Source organism: Mytilus trossulus, chromosome 11 (genome assembly GCF_036588685.1).
Source record: "Mytilus trossulus isolate FHL-02 chromosome 11, PNRI_Mtr1.1.1.hap1, whole genome shotgun sequence".
Taxonomy (NCBI): domain Eukaryota; kingdom Metazoa; phylum Mollusca; class Bivalvia; order Mytilida; family Mytilidae; genus Mytilus; species Mytilus trossulus.
In genome coordinates, this window is record NC_086383.1 from 21,811,999 (window position 1) to 21,829,140 (window position 17,142).

The 17,142-nt window shown below is 31.1% G+C and overlaps 1 protein-coding gene across 1 annotated transcript; it reads left to right on the plus strand.

The window, feature by feature from the left end:
* The first annotated feature begins 1,306 nt into the window (after positions 1-1,306).
* Positions 1,307-14,063, plus strand: LOC134690873 (probable hydrolase PNKD). Its single transcript, XM_063550999.1, has 10 exons — positions 1,307-1,426; positions 2,560-2,681; positions 3,875-3,981; positions 7,885-7,943; positions 8,623-8,715; positions 9,676-9,839; positions 10,495-10,581; positions 11,149-11,216; positions 12,567-12,614; positions 13,507-14,063. Exons 1-10 carry the CDS (start codon positions 1,356-1,358, stop codon positions 13,687-13,689), a joined length of 1,002 nt encoding a protein of 333 aa, XP_063407069.1. The 5' UTR covers positions 1,307-1,355; the 3' UTR covers positions 13,690-14,063.
* Positions 14,064-17,142: the final 3,079 nt, after the last annotated feature.

A 17,142-nucleotide genomic window follows, 5' to 3' on the forward strand; every position in this document is an offset into this window, starting at 1 on the left:
AATATATCTGTCACAACATTCGAATTGACAGCACAATAATTCTAGAAGACCAATACTCCAATGCAAAGGTGGATTCATTGGGTTTTTAAAGGAGCCCTGCCCCTCCCCCCTTTTCTGGGAAAAAATTGCTTAATAGGGCTCTTTAGGATTAGTTCGGCCATATTGGATAGGGGGCAGATTTTCATAATGGGAGGTGAAAATGGTGTAATAAATACAGGAATATTTTTTTAAAACAGAGCAGTTGTGAAACACACATAGGATTTCCAATACTTCCATACTATTTCCACATCTTTCTAAAAATCTGCCCCCGATCCAATATTGCTGAACTAACAGTTTAGAGCCCCATTATATTATTCAATAGGGAATCACTTAAGTTAAGTGGGTCTCATTGGGGTCTAAGCGTGACATTGGATTGCCGCCATTTTTTGTAAGTGTGACACATGAAAGTCAAATTATTGTGTCGTGAAAACGGAAAATGATAAAACAATGAGAATTGCTTACATATATAGTGTAAGCAGGATCCGGAATCGTAAGTTATTTGGACTAGGAACCCCCCACTTAAACATGACAGGAGTGGGCCCATCTTAGGCAGTGAATTGGTCCCCACTTTTGAAAATTTCTGGATCTGCCACTGCAATGCCGATGGGAGCTATATATCTACTTTCTTATTTTAAGGGGTTGGAGGATAGGTAGAAATTTAAAAAAAAATAAAAAAATGAGAAGCTGCGAAAAAAGTCGGGATGACAATTTTTAAATTAAAAAAAAAAAATACATGATAGATTAAGAAATGCTTGACAATTTTTTAATCCCCCCCTTTAAAATAATCAAATGGCAGCTTTTTATCAATTCTAAATCATTAATGACATTAATAAATTATAAGTTGAGGCAGTCTCTTTAGATAGGATGAACTGCTACTTGTGAGTTTTTCGAGTGGTTTCTTTAATCGTAATACCACTTATAAAAGAGGGACGAAAGACATCAAAGGGGCAGTCAAACTTATAAATATCACCTCACGCCCCCCCCCCCCCCTTTTTTTTTTTAAGTGTAACAAACACGTGGTTTCTATGGCTAAATAAAATACCCCTATTTTCAATGAAATTTTGTTATTGTTAACAAAGTGAAGAAGGCAGACTGTTAGATAATAGAAAATGGGAACTTCTTAACAACTTTTTGACAAAGTGTATTTGATAAATAATTATTTAATCAGAGCTGTAATTTCTAACGTCCGTACCCTGAAATCAATGGCGAGTAAGAGAAAACCACGTGGTTTGCAGCGCACCACTCCTAGATGAATTCAAGGGAAATAATTCTAGAAATAAAAGCGGAATTTTCATGACATACCGTCACAGATTCGGATGCTACATTTTCAAGACGAAATTCTCACAAAAATGACAACACAAGAAGGTGGTTGTTTATTTCAAATAGGGTAAACGGAATATACCTTAGATATGTATTGTCATTTCAAATCTGAAAAGAAACTCTTGTTTCTGTCAGATAAAACTGAGAATTGAAATGGGGAGTGTGTCAAAGAGACAACATTGAGTTGATAATGACATTCCTGCAGTCCATTTATCTCATGATCTGTTTATTTCATCAAGGATTTGTATAGTATCCTTGATTTCATGATTGCAAAATATATACAAATCCTTGATTAATAATGAGGGTATTAACAGATGCCCTAAATCTTCATTTTCAGCATCAATTTGGTAAAAATTTTACCGTGATTTTCCAAAATAACCATTTTGTCCATTACTCAATACACCTTATTGCTATTTGTTATATATACACCTTATCGCTAACAGACGTATTTACACTTGTAGGCAAATTAGTCTGCCATTACATAGAATCACACAGGTTCCTGTAAACTTTGACATAACAATTCAAAAAATATGACGTCACAATGAAAAAGAGATTGTTGCTTGACGTCAAGAGGTTATTCGGAGGCAATCAAAGGTCATTTGGAGACAAAATTCAGCTAAATACCAAAAGTGTAAATACGTTTATCCCGGCTGACCCGTCCACTTGAACTTTTGAGGCATACAACAATCACTTCTATTGTTGTGTCAGATATTTTGTTTTATGACGTAAACATTTTACGGGAACCTGTGTGATATCCAGTAATGGAGGACAAATAGTGATAAGGTGTATTACTGGATATATCACACAGGTTCCGGTAAAATTATGACATCATAAAACAAAATATCTGACGCCACTATGGAAAAGTGAATGTTATATGATGACAAAAGTTCAAGAGGCTGGGTGAGCCCATTATAGCGATAAGGTGTATACTGACACTGTCAATGATTGATGTTTTTGGGAAAGAATCGTTAATTTTTTTAATCGTCTTTGAGAATGAGTAACTTTCTAAGAGTTTGAAATACATGTAGGTTATTTGTTGATACACTGTAACTGCTTTCCAAAAATATTAAGATACATGTATTTATAACATGTATATATAACTAAAGACAAACACATATATAAACTTGTGTTTTCAGACATTTGATTTGAGTTTATTGTTATTCATATTTCCTACTTACATTTTTAATATTTGATTGACAGGTATTGGTTCTACACTAGGACTTGTCTTGGTTATATTTATCACAGGAGAGATGTTAACAAAGCCAGGGAAAAATATGGAGAAGGAGAAAGTCATTCTGTCATACAAACAAAAACATATAATGGTACGTAAATATAAAAAGAAGATGTGGTATGATTGCCAAGGAGACAACTCTCCACAAGAGACCAAATGACACAGAAATTAACAACTACAGTCTACAGGTTCAATACAGCCTTCAACAATGAGCAAAACCCATATGCACAGTCAGCTTTAAAAGGCACTGAAATGACAATGTAAAACAATTCAAACAAGAAAGCTAACGGCCTTATTTATGTACAAAAAATGAACAAAAAACAAATATATGTAACACATAAAAAAGCTACAACCAAAAGTAGGGAGAAGGAAAAGTTAACCAAAAATAGGGAGAAATGAAAGTTGTTCAGTAATATAAACAAAAACATACAATGGTGTATAAAGTTAACCAAAAATAGTCAGGAGGAGAAAGTTTTTCAGTCATACAAAAAAACCACATAATGATGCGTAAAGTTAACTTAAAATAGGGAGAAGGAGAAAATTATTCAGTAATTACAAACAAACACATAAAATGGTGTGTAAAGTTAACCAAAAATAGGGAGAAGGAGAAAATCATTCAGTAATACAAATAAAAACATATAATTGTACTTTAAGTTAAACAACAATACCCACCATTGTCTGGCATGGGAAGGAAGAAAGTTGTTTAATTATACAAGCAAAAAAATACATATATATCATATTAAATAATAAAAACTAGAAGAGGAAAGCTTTGTATGTTATTAGATATATATTTATTGCAAACAAAAATGTAAAATAAGCTAGGCAGACAATTAAGTAAATAATTAATTGTGCAGCTATTTTGTTGTCTGCTTTTTCTGATTGTGAGACAATGATTAAGCTGTAAAGGTAATGATTTTATGACCACATGTAAGGCCAAACAAAAAAGTATGTTTGTTTACTGTCACATGCTTAAAAAAAAAGAGTAGGTAGGTCATGTAGGTAGGGATTTTTATTTATTTTTTACATTAAGTCTATCATTTCTATGGGAGCAACATTGTGACTTTAACAGTGCTTAATCAAAAATGGCCAAAATAACTTTAGGGTAGGGGTACAGTAAACACACATACTTTTTTTTGCCTAATATATATTATATAAAAAGTTTATGGTTATGCCATTTTGCCATTTGACTTGTAAACTTCAGTTGTGATAGTGGCACATTTGCATTATGCTGATATACATGTATACTGTAAGAGTTATTTCCTAATTATTCACTTTGTTTTGCAGATTTGAAGATAACACCTGTCCCTATGTCCTTAGACAACCTGGCATATGTAATAACAGATGGCAAAACAACAGTAGTTATAGACCCTGGAGATCCAGAACCTGTAATTGTAAGTAACCACCAGGTGGAGCTGTTCATTAGATTTATTTCACCCTCTCTTTAATGTTTGAACTGTTTAAGGTGGTAGTACCGTGGTACCTAACACTACAGGGAGATAACTCTGTAAAATCAGCTTAACTTTTCAATCACATTGTATTGTTAAGGAAATGATTAAAATTAGTGCTTTCCAAATTTCTAGGCCATGGAAAAAGAATTGATGGTTTCCTCTTAACCGCAGTCATTAAATTTTATTGCAAAAAATAAAATTATAAAAAAAAAGGGAAACCAACAATTAATTTTCCATGGCCCTATATATATATATCCAATGAAATTTTTCTTTATATTTTTGTCAAATGGTCAAAGTAAATATTTTGTCAAAATTTTAGGAAAATTAAGCGGGCCAAATTAATTTTAGTCAAGGTGTAGGGTACCACCTTAAGAGAGAATGTCATCAGTTGCCAAACATCTTGTTACAATAAGTTATCATGCGCGTAGCTACGTTTACGTCAAAACGCCCGGGCGTACACTTGAATTTGGTAGAAGACAAAATATTTTCATATAAATTAAAATAACAGAATTAGTTAACAGTAGATCAACCTTCTAATTCTTTCTTCAATGGCTTGTAATTGCGAATAAAAGTGACGAAAATTAGTTTCATATTGTTTCTGTCAAGTTCTAAATCTACCGTTAATTATATACTCTCTCTCCTTTATTTTTCTTAAAGCAATTCATTATGAGCTAAGATTCGATCTGTGGTTTTCATTTTTTATTGAGCCATTGACATTTATGTCGCGAAAGCGAGCTATTTTCATCGTAAATTTCATCGGCAGTGCCAATATTATAACTATGTGCATGCAGGTTCATTACGTTGTTTTAGTTTTAAGATATAAATAATTTTGTCAAACATTTGTGAAGTTTTACAGTAGCTGGACAAAAACTGTTTTTGCTCAAACGAGTATCCAGAGCATAATGACGAAATTATATATGATGAGTTTTCCTGGCGTATTTTATCTTTTTTTTGGCATTTACAGTCTAACATTAAAATTAATTACATATCAATTAATTTGTTAAACCTACGTCGAATTCACTTAAACTTAATTTCCTTGAAGTGTTTTTTTTTTCATGGTTAATTTCAGAAGCCATTTTTTTTCGTTCCTTTTTTAGCTCACCTGGCCCGAAGGGCCAAGTGAGCTTTTCCCATCACTTTGCGTCCGTCGTTCGTCGTCCGTCGTTCGTCGTCCGTCGTCGTTAACTTTTACAAAAATCTTCTCCTCTGAAACTACTGGGCCAAATCAAATCAAACTTGGCCACAATCATCATTGGGGTATCTAGTTTAAAAAATGTGTGGCGTGACCCGGTCATCCAACCAAGATGGCCACCACGGCTAAAAATAGAACATAGGGGTAAAATGCAGTTTTTGGCTTATAACTCAAAAACCAAAGCATTTAGAGGAAATCTGACATGGGGTAAAAATGTTTATCAGGTCAAGATCTATCTGCCCTGAAATTTTCAGATGAATCGGTTAACCTGTTGTTGGGTTGCTGCCCCTGAATTGGTAATTTTGAGGAAATTTTGCTGTTTTTGGTTATTATCTTGAATATTATTATAGATAGAGATAAACTGTAACCAGTAATAATGTTCAGCAAAGTTAGATTTACAAATAAGTCAACATAACCGAAATGGTCAGTTGACCCCTTTAGGAGTTATTGCCCTTTATAGTCAATTTTAAACCATTTTTCATAAATCTAAGTAATCTTTTACAAAAATCTTCTCCTCTGAAACTACTGAGCCAAATTAATCCAAACTTGGCCACAATCATCTTTGGGATATCTAGTTTAAAAATTGTGTGGCGTGACCCGGTCAACCAACCAAGATGGCTGCCATGGCTAAAAATAGAAGATAGGGGTAAAATGCAGTTTTTGGCTTATAACTCAAAAACCAAAGCATTTTGAGGAAATTTGACAAGGGATAAAAATGTTTATCAGGTCAATATCTATCTGCCCTGAAATTTTCAGATGAATTGGACAATCGGTTCTTGGCTTGCTGCCCTCCAATTGGTAATTTTTAAAGAAATTTTGCCGTTTTTGGTTATTATCTTGAATACTATTATAGATAGAGATAAACTGTAAACAGCAATAATGTTCAGCAAAGTAAGATCTACAAATAAGTCAACATGACCTAAATGGTCAATTGACCCCTTAAGGAGTTATTGCCCTTTATAGTCAATTTTTAACAATTTTCATTAATTCGGTAAATTTATGTAAATTTTTACCAAATATTTTTCTCTGTTACTAATGGGCAAGGTTCATTATAGATATAATTGTAAGAAGCAAGAACGTTCAGAAAAGTAAGAACTTCCAACACATCACCATCACCAAAATACAATTTTGTCATGAATCCATTTGTGTCCTTTAATATGCACATAGACCAAGGTGAGCGACACAGGCTCTTTAGAGCCTCTAGTTCGTTTTTGCGCGATTTAAGTCAGACGATCTGGTCACTGTTTAGTAACATATTGCAAGCTTTCAAATACTTGTAAGATCTAGTTACGTTGCTACATCAGATCGACAGATGCAGAAGCAATGGCTCTGCTAGGTTCAGTTTCATGACGAAAGAAGTCGAGAACACTTTTCTGCGATTGATCCATCTTGTTTTCATAAAGTAAAATAATCCTAAATGAAAGACCACGCATACTGCTTCGGTAATGATTGAAGGTTATCCACGGCTCTATTTAATCATAGTTTAAGGTAACTGGTTTGGACGTTTACTCCAAATTAAACCAATGACCGTCATTAGATTCATTCTATATAGGTTTTAAACACAAAACTAGATTAAGGGAGTTCGCTTCTCAGTTTCAAAGTAATTAACTTTTAAAAACACTAGTTTATACTGATAAGGAATTAATAAAGGAATCCAAAGACCAAAACAAATATATAGGTCACCGTGCTTGTTTTCCAGATTTGAGCCATTGAAATTTTGGCGCGGAAATATTCTCTCTTGACTTTTCATAGCTTTATCATTGACTAGTTAAGTTCTCAAAAACTGTTAAAAAGTAATTAAAAGTTAATAAGACTTTTACAGATGACTTATCATTATACATGTTAAAGAAAAATGGGGGTCACCGGGCAAATTTTTTCAAGTCATTCAAATGAATAAAACCAGAGGATTCCGAAAATCAAATCCAAAACATGACAAGCCAGCTTCCTTAAACATATAAAATAAATTATATTGAATCTAAAAAATGTTGTTATTGATGAGTTTTCAATGACAGGAATTTTATGACATTCTCTATTACTCTAAAATTTCAGGAGGCTTGTCCCTGCATGTCAACTTCCATCATTTTTTTTTGCCTGGAACCGCTTGGGCATTCAGGCCCCTTACCGAGGTTCGGGCGTACACATAAAAATGACCTAGCTACGCCACTGGTTATCCCTGTTGCAAAAAGGGCTTGAGGATGCACTTTACCAATATATTGAAACTATGAACAACTGTCAAAATTACAAGCGAGAGGTTTAGCTAGCTATAAAACCAGGTTTAACCTACAATTTTCTCTTGTTTCTATTTTTCTACCTCATAATATGATTTACTTTTCAACAAGAGTTATTAGTTGAAGAAAAAAAAAATACCATAACCAAAAGAAACATGACTGAAAGAAAAATAACATGCAAAACACCTCACAGAGGAAACCTTTGCGTGTAACAGTACGGCCTACATAGTTACCTCAGAATCTGTAGACTTAAAAATATATACATGTACTATATATATATGATGATATTCATCTATTTCGTTTGTAAAATATTAACTTATTTTGAAAATGTGAACTTAAATTAAAGGAAAAAGTAGAAACTTTCTTTATTATTAGAAAATAGCTTTGTATTGTCTTAACTTAATATTAATGGTATTTTTCATTTAGGAATACCTTGAGAAGAATAACATAATACCAGATGCTGTTTTGGTAACACATAAACATTGGTAAGTCTGTATACAATGATACATTGAAATGTCTCAGTTAACAATTGAATGTGCACAAAGATTGTTGTTGTACATTTGCATTTCTTTTTGGAGACAGATTTGCAATTTATTGGTTAGACTGTTAAATATTATAAAGAAAAAATGGTCATTTATTGTATAATTCAAAATGTTTAAAAAAAAAATACTGAACTGATAGGGATTGTTTTTCTTTTTACTTGTAGCAAAAAAACAAATTAGGTGACACCATCTTTTTTTATTATTATTTTCTTAAAACATTATTACAAAAGCTATCTTTTCACAATTTATTTCAAAAATTTTACTTCATAGATTTTTTTTTGTGCACACAAATGTGTTTTTTCCATGAACAATCTAACCAAATTTAGGCAATTTTCAGCGACTCATAGCTTGAAAATAGCACAGTGACCCATACTTTTTATATTTTTGAAAAGAGCATAGTAAAATCTTCACTTTGGTTAAGTATAAGCAAATTCTATCTCAAAAAATATTTACTTATGATCTACCTTAAACAATTATTTATTTATTTATGCTGAGTTTGTGGTATTTTTCTTTTTACTCCTACTGAGCTGGTACAACAATATAGTGTTTATGAATTAATCTATGGTATTTCTTTATTTACTCCTTATGCAATATTGGTTTATATCTCTTTTCTCTCTGATAGGGATCACAGTGGAGGAAACTCAGAAATGAAAAAGAAATACAGAAAAATTAAGATATATGGCAGTGCTACAGATAATATAAATAATGTTACAAAGTAAGTCATTAAAAGGTACAGAAACAAAATCAGTATAGTAGATACATGAAGTAATCCACATAGTCTGTGGCAGTGGTGCAATGAATAAATGAAGCTGTACATTTTAATGAACATTTTAACCTTTTATCATATAATGAAACATTTAAATTTTTATTTAGTAACGACAATGGTGCTGCTATAGTTGCCAAAACCTGCAACAATATTTTATTATGAAGAAGTAGTATTTTCTTTCACTAGTTCTTAAAGAAACAAATGTTTTACTATCATTTAGTAAAAATGTATATTGTGTATTTTAATTAAAAATGTGTAAAAAATAGTTTATATGTATATAATATATCTTAAAAGTCTCTCATAAATCTTTTTAAGGTTGATACATGCAATGCAAATGTTTTAATGTTTTAAATCTATGGATAAGAATCCATTTTATATTTGTATGTGGTGAGACTTAAATAAAATATTGAATCTGAATCTGAATCTGCAATATAAGCATGATAAGCATTAAATTTCAGTTTAATTATTATAATTTTATATTCCAATTTATATTAGGACTTTTTTGTTGAACTGTATTTAATTTTCTAAATGGTTGATAAAAGGGAGGGAAAGTTTTCAGTATTTGCAAAAATCATGATAATAAAAAAATATTTCATTCATTTCGGAATTGACAGTAATATACTTGAATTGCAGGAATTTGGGATATCCTTTGTGCAGTGTGTTTCACATTGTCAATTCATTATTAATAGTGTTATATTCATTTTTGATGATTTTGTGCCAATAGGTTTACCACAAATTTCTAAGTTCGACAAAGTACAAATTTACTAAAGGCTTGTGTGTAGACTGTGGCAAAACCTTGAAATCAAATGTTCAGGAAACTTGTGACGAATGTACAATATTTCCTTAATCCACAAAAATTGGTACCCACAAAAATGAATGAATTGATAATATTGTTTTTTTTCTTTTCAGTGGTGTAACACATGGTGAAGAACTAATGTTTGAAACTATGAAGTTTACTTGTCACTTGTCACCAGGTCATACAACAGGTCACATGTACTTTGTTTTAGATGGTTCCCCTTACGGAGCCCCAGATTCTGTCTTTTCAGGGGATCATTTGTTTCTAGGTGGTTGTGGTAAGTTTGATTATGATTTCATCATAAGGTTTTACCCAAGATTCATTATTGTTTGTGATTTACCTATTATGTAAACAAATTTTTCGCCAGCCATTTATTTTCCCAACTTTCATGAGTTAGAGTACAAAGGTTAGATAAGGGAATATGTAAAAATTTGATCTTTTTCTTTTTCAGGCATACCTATAGCTAGAAAATGTGAAAAATTGCAAACTTTAATTTGGCAAGTGGGCTGGAAAGATGAAAAGCAAAACAAATTTTCCCCAAATATAAGTTGGTTTTGTGGGTGTAGGTGGGTGGTCAACAAAATAAAAATCCTATAGGCATGAAAAGGGACCAGAAAACATGATTTCTATTTTTTTATCGTCTAGAAAGCTGATTTGTTTTTAAAAACTCAAAACCAGACATCAAGATATCAAACAACCTCAATCAAAGAGGAAATCATGCTTTTAAAAGTGTTTCATGTCATTATAATAATCATTTTCATCATTATGCATGTTATATAAATGCACATTTTTCCATTGTAAAAAAAGTACACTGCTATACGACATATTGTTGATTCATGATTTATTCAGTAATACATCATGGTAGGCAATAAGTTTTAACTAAATCAATCATTAACATTCTTATTGTGTTTCATATATTTTCTTTTTTACAGGGAGGATGTTTGAGAAACCTGCATTTTCAATGTTAAAGTCCCTTGATGAGATTTCAGATCTGCCCTCAGACACATTGGTCTGGCCAGGTAAGGCATGGTGTACAAAATACAAATAATAACATGATAACAGTTACCTTGTCACATCAGATTGGTTATTCTAGCTGTTGACAAAAGTTATAATAATTCAAAATTGAGACAAGATTCATTTTAAAAGCTGTTAGACTAACATAGAAATTCTGTCTGTCAGATATAAATTTTTATTGAACATGAGAATCAAAATTTTAAGCATTTTTTATTTTTTTTATATATATCGCCATGAATTATGAAAGTCATAATACTATTAAGTCGGAATTCATTGCATTGTTTGAAAAATTAATGCATTTCAGGAAAATCTTCACACAGATATGTATTTGATGTCAGATTGTGAGGTCTTATTATTGCAATGTTCACCTTATACATTATTATCATCGATAAAAACTTCCTGAATTTTAGGTATTGAATTTTAGCAGAAGTTGAATCTTTTTTGGAATTGTTGAATACATTGAGTGTAATTAACATATGGTAAATAGATATAAGAAGATGTGGTATGAGTGCCAATGAGACAACTCTCCATCCAAGTCACAATTTGTAAAAGTAAACCATATTTTGTTACAGGTCATGAATATGCATCAGATAACCTTGAATTTGCCTGCCATGTTGAACCCAGCAATGAAAAAGCAAAGGTAAATGCTATGCCAAACTAAACATATATAAATCTTTAATTTTTTTGATTGTTGTTTGATATTCTAATATGACATGCTTCTTTCGCTTTGTGAACAAACCCATGCTCTAAATCCAATAAAATTTGTTTGCACATGGGTATATTGACTTCTTCAGAATAATGAATTTTATCAAATTATCATGCACTTAATATATTTCCTTAACTTTAAAACACTTTCATACTCTTAAATGGTGCACATGATGTTAATAATTCATTTATTATGACTGTAATGTGCTGCATTTTGAAACTAACATATTTGATCTAGATACGACAAACGTTAATGCTGGCTGTTCAAAATCCTCCCTCTGAAAAATTACAGTGCAAGCAGTTTGCTTCTTTACAAACAAAAAAGAGAGATTAATGGAAGAGCCTACACAAACACTTTTACACTTATACTTATCGGACATAGAAATTACCTTAATTGTCCTATTCAGAATCGAAATAATTGATGCAAGCTATACTTTATTGTAGTTTTAACATGGGTAGGCATTCACTATCGCTCGGGCAAAAATAATCATGAATATAATGCCTACCCATGTTAAAACTACAATAAAGTATAGGTTGCATCAATTATTTCTTAAATTATATTTTTCAATATTTTACTAAAATTTTCGTTTGATCTTACTAACTGATAATTTCCTTTCTCAGCACAGTAGAGTGATATGAAAAATAATTGCTAGAAACTAAGGAAGCACATGTCGTTGCCAATATTAACAGCAACATTGTCATAAGCAAAATGTTGATAAATAGATTATTATGGGTCATCAACTTTATTGCTTTGCTGTATGAACTCAAGCGAGAAAACCAATCTCGTTGAGTTGATCAACCGTAATCTATAAATATGAGATATATAATGCCTAACTAAGGAAGTCATTTCTCAGAGAGATTCTGAGAAAACCAGACAAACAACACTGGGTAGTACATGTAGTACATGCATGTATGTTACCAGTTTCTGAATGGTCATAACTGTTACATGAACAAATCAGTACATTAAAGAGCAGACTTTTTACTTAAGGGACACTTTTCTTTTTAACAATAATTAATTTATTAATAGATAGCTGTTACAACTACCGTATTGTTACAGGATTCACTAACACGATACACTGATATATTAATACTTTTTTTTATATTAAACAGGAATGGTCGATTAATGTGAATCTGGTAAAAAATGTAAAAAAAATTTCAGAAATTTTAATTCACACAATTTAATACCATTAAGATGTCATGTTATTAATTTCTAAAATTAGTGTTTCAGCAAAATCTTTAGAATAAAACACATATAATAAAACCATTTATTTGTAATTTTTTTTAGGAAAAGTTAATATGGGTGAAAGAACAAAGACAAAAGAAAATGTGTACTGTAAGGACAATTTTCATATACTTAGTAGATATAGGAAGATGTGGTGTGAGTGCCAATGAGACAACTCTCCATCCAAATAACAATTTAAAAATTAAACCATTATAGGTTAAAGTACGGCCTTCAACACGGAGCCTTGTATTTATTATCTCTTCCCCATGTCATTTGAGTTTTATAATTCATTGTGCCATTTCAAATTTTTCATATGTGTTTCTCATCATAAATAAATGAATCGTAGATACCAGGATTAAAATTTTATATTTACGCCAGACGCACGTTTCGTCTACAAAAGACTCATCAGTGATGCTCGAATTAAAAAATATTTAAACGGCCAAATAGAGTACAAAGTTGAAAACCATTGAGGACCAAAAATTCCTAAAAGTATTGCCAAATACAGCTAAGGTAATCTTAGCCCGAGTTTTTCAAAAAGTCAAAGTTAGATTACAGTCAATTTATAATTATGAACATATCAATGATAAGTCTAGTCAACACGGAAGTACTGACTACTGGGCTGGTGATACCCTCAGGGAAATAAATCTCCACCTTCAGGGGCATCGACCCAGTGGTTGCAAATAAACTCATCATAGATACCAGGATTAAAATTTTATATTTACGCCAGAGGCGTGTTTCGCCTACAAAGAGAAAAAGAAAGTAAAAAAGCGATAAACAGATTATCATTGGTCATCTCAACTTGATTGCTTTTCTCATTTTTGCTGTACAGACTGAAGTGAGAAAATCAATCTCATTGAGATGACCAACTATAATCTATAATTATCGCAATTTTATAAAAATAATTTACATCTGAATAAGTCTGCAATTTTCAAACATATATCAACTGACTAGTAAAGGCCAACAAAATAAAGGTAACTTTAAACTATAAGTTCAAATATTTCAGTGTCCGTCAACAATGGGAGAAGAATTAACATATAATCCATTCCTGCGAACAAAAGAGAGGACAATAATGGTTGCTGCTGGTGCCCTGTTTGAAGGAGAATATAAAGTACCAGATGATGAATCCAGAGCGCAAGCTTTGTTTGAACTTAGACAGATGAAAGACAAGTACAAATACAAATTATGATAAAGTTTCATGTATATATTATATCTCTGTATAGATTAGAGGGTTGTACTTAGACAGATGAAAGACAAGTACAAATACAAATTATGATAAAGTTTCATGTATATATTATATCTATTTATAGATTAGAGGGTTGTAAGGAATATTTAACATGCATGATGAACAATTTTCAAAAGTACAGATGTACTGATATGTTCAGCTGCAAAGTGGTCTATAAATACCAGTGTCAAATTATTGTGTATGTGATTTTTTTCAATTCAAACACTTTTGTTATTTTTTTTTGTGTTTAAATTAATTTAAGATACCTTTTATGCCCCTGGGGCAGTTATAACCCCTAATGACATTATATGCCAGTGGCATTATCTGTGTCTCATGGACTCATTCACCAACTATTCTCAAATATTTTGTTTTACTCTGGAATATTGTAAGAAATAATGGTGCATTGTGGGAATGCTACTGTTCTGAACATTTTAATTGATTCAAGTGCCATTTACAGGATTGAAGGAACTAATGTCAGATTGACCAACTTGAGTTTCTGTATAAGTGTTTTGTCTATATCCTGCTTTATGTGATATTTATGTATATGCAAATTTTTCACAGAATTTATAGGTATAATACAAGAAATATAAGAATGACCATGTTGAATTTCTGTATAAGTGTTTTGTCTGTATCATGCTTTCTGTGATGTATATGTCTATGTTTACTTTTCACAGAATTTACAGTTTTAGTAAAAATCATATTAATTGTAAATTGCTTTTGTTATCTTATTTTGTAACTTATTTTATTCTAAGTATCTTATAATCAATATGCTTTTGTTGTATTAGGACTGCAAGACTACTTAATAGCAGAAATATCTGAAAACTGATCTTAAATTATACCAATATATTCATGTCATTAAAATATTTTATTTGTAACATTTTTATCTGCTGTCTAAAGCTTGGATGCATTAAATCAGGTCACTGCTGCCTTGGATGCATCAAATCAGGTCACATGCATCAGTTATCATTTTTTGTTCATTTTAAAAACATATTTGTTTATAAACAGCTTGCTGTTATTAGCAAGAGACTTACACAACAGGTGTCATATGTGGGGCAGGATCTGCTTTCCCATCCAGAGCACTCAAGATAACCCCTAGATTTTGGTTGGGTTTGTGTTGCTCAGTCTTTAGTTTTGTATGTTGGTCTTTTTCTATATTAGCCATGATGTTTTCAGTTTATTTTCGACTAATGAGATTGACACTTTCTCTTGTATCTACACTTTTCTTTCATGTTGATATTATTGCTTTATTCGAATAGTCATCTAGTCGCATAAATAAAATATCACAATAATATCTAAATTTACAGATTGGTTTTTTATACTTGTAACTGATGATAATGTATCCCTTTGCAAGAGAAAAGTTATTGAGAATTAACCAACAATCAGATTTATTTTCTGTTTTCAAAAAAAATTTGAAAAAAAAAGTACATAACTATTAGCAAACTATTAAGGATTGACTGATTTCAATACAAAACTATCATTGTGACATTTTAAAAGTAAAATATAACAGTTGAATTGTCACTTTTGAATCAAATATACTGGTAGGTCATCTAGACTTGAAGATGAACAATTGTTTATTATTCATATTTTTTTTATTGCTTTCAAAAGCTCATTGGTTTGAAAATTATTTTTTTTAATTATTTTATTATAATATTATATAAATAACACATAGCTGAGAGGGTGATAGAGCAGATTGGTACCCCGAGAAAACATTGTCAACCGCGGCAAAGCCAAGTTTGACAATGCCTTTTCGAGGGGTTCCAATCTGCTCTATCACCCTCTCAGCTATGTGTTATTTAATTTATTATACTGAATGTCCTTTCATTATTTGCTTTTACAGATTACTTTTATTTTAAAAGTATTTTCTATGACGTCACATTCATAACAACGTAACGGGCATTAGAAAAAAAAAGTCAAGCAAGATGTTTTATAATCTATTTATTTTAACAGTCGATAATAAAATTTGAGCCAAAGCGTAGAACTTAAGCATTGTATTTAATTCCTTGATGTAAATTCAATTCATTGTTCTTTGAATTATCTGATTTCTGATTGGTCTAGACAAGAGGGTAACATCAAAAAATTGTCACCCGCTCAGCCATGTGATAGAGTAAATTGACACCCTCGTCTTAGCCAATATATTATATAAGCCATTTTATTTGTGTTCTTTTTTGTATTTGAGCATCACTGATGAGCCTTGTAGATGAAACACGTGTCTGGCGTAAATACAAAATTAAATCCTGGTATCTATGAGTTTATTAAGCATATGACTATTAAGGATTGATTAAATGATTTCAATACGAAAATTTTAAAAGTAAAACGTAACTGTGAAATGGTGTCACTTTTGAATCAATATACTAGTAGGTCATCTAGACTTGAAGATGAACAATTGTTTGTTATATATATTTTTTATTGCTTGCCATAGCTCATGGTTGTAATATTTTTTTTTTTTTTTTTTTATTACATTATATTATATTAATAAAATTGAGAATGGAAATGGGGAATGTGTCAAAGAGACAACGACCCGACCAAAATAAAAAACAACAGCAGAAGGTCACCAACAGGTCTTCAATGTAGCGAGAAATTCCCGCACCCGGAGGTGTCCTTCAGCTGGCCCCTAAACAAATATATACTAGTTCAGTGATAATGAACGCCATACTAATAAACCTGATTTATTTATGAAACTGTTCTTTTAACAGACAAGAATCAAATTGAAGATATTTACTTAGGGCTGTTCTATAAAAAAACATACATGGGACCCAGGGAAAGCACTTCCAAATCTCAAGTATTGCTGGGTGTTATCTTTATTTTTGCAGAGTGGAAATCTAAGTGAAATTGTAATTTGCCTCTATAAGCAGATACTTTAAATTCAGAAATTATTGTGATGTTTTTATTATTGGTAAAAATGAGACAGGATTATGATTGCAATATTAACTTACATTTGAATTTTTTTATATAAAGTAAACGAGATTTTTCTCAAAATCGCTAAGATTATAATTGCATTTTAGTCTAAAATGACAAAATCGCAATAATAAATGCTCACAATAATTTCTGAATTTACAGTACCCAATTTTTCAAGTTCCTTCCCTGGGTACCATGTTTGTTTTAATGGGACAGCCATTAATTCTAATAATAAATTTAAATATTCATATTAAAATCATTCCTTAATAAATAGTTTGGTACCAGTTAGTTTTAGATTAATTAGTTAAACTAATTGATCCATGTCAAATTTGATGTAAAAGTGCTAATATAAACCTTTCATATATTTTCTTTTTAAGATTTTGTTTAAGCATCTTTAAATTTAAAATTCAATATTATTTATGTTTTGTATGTATATCCTTGATGTATTTATGTTAAGCTTTTTTGGAGACTTTGTGAGCCAAGGCTCTGTGTTGAAAATGGTACTTTGACCTATAATGGTTT

What these genes read in the sequence shown, in the direction of transcription:
- LOC134690873 (XM_063550999.1), top strand. Translation starts at nt 1,356, where the DNA reads ATGCTACATTTTCAAGACGAAATTCTCACAAAAATGACAACACAAGAA. An exon ending in TTGGTAACACATAAACATTG is followed by an intron (nt 7,944 to 8,622) that starts GTAAGTCTGTAT and finishes TCTCTCTGATAG; the next exon opens with GGATCACAGTGGAGGAAACT. An exon ending in AATATAAATAATGTTACAAA is followed by an intron (nt 8,716 to 9,675) that starts GTAAGTCATTAA and finishes TTTTCTTTTCAG; the next exon opens with TGGTGTAACACATGGTGAAG.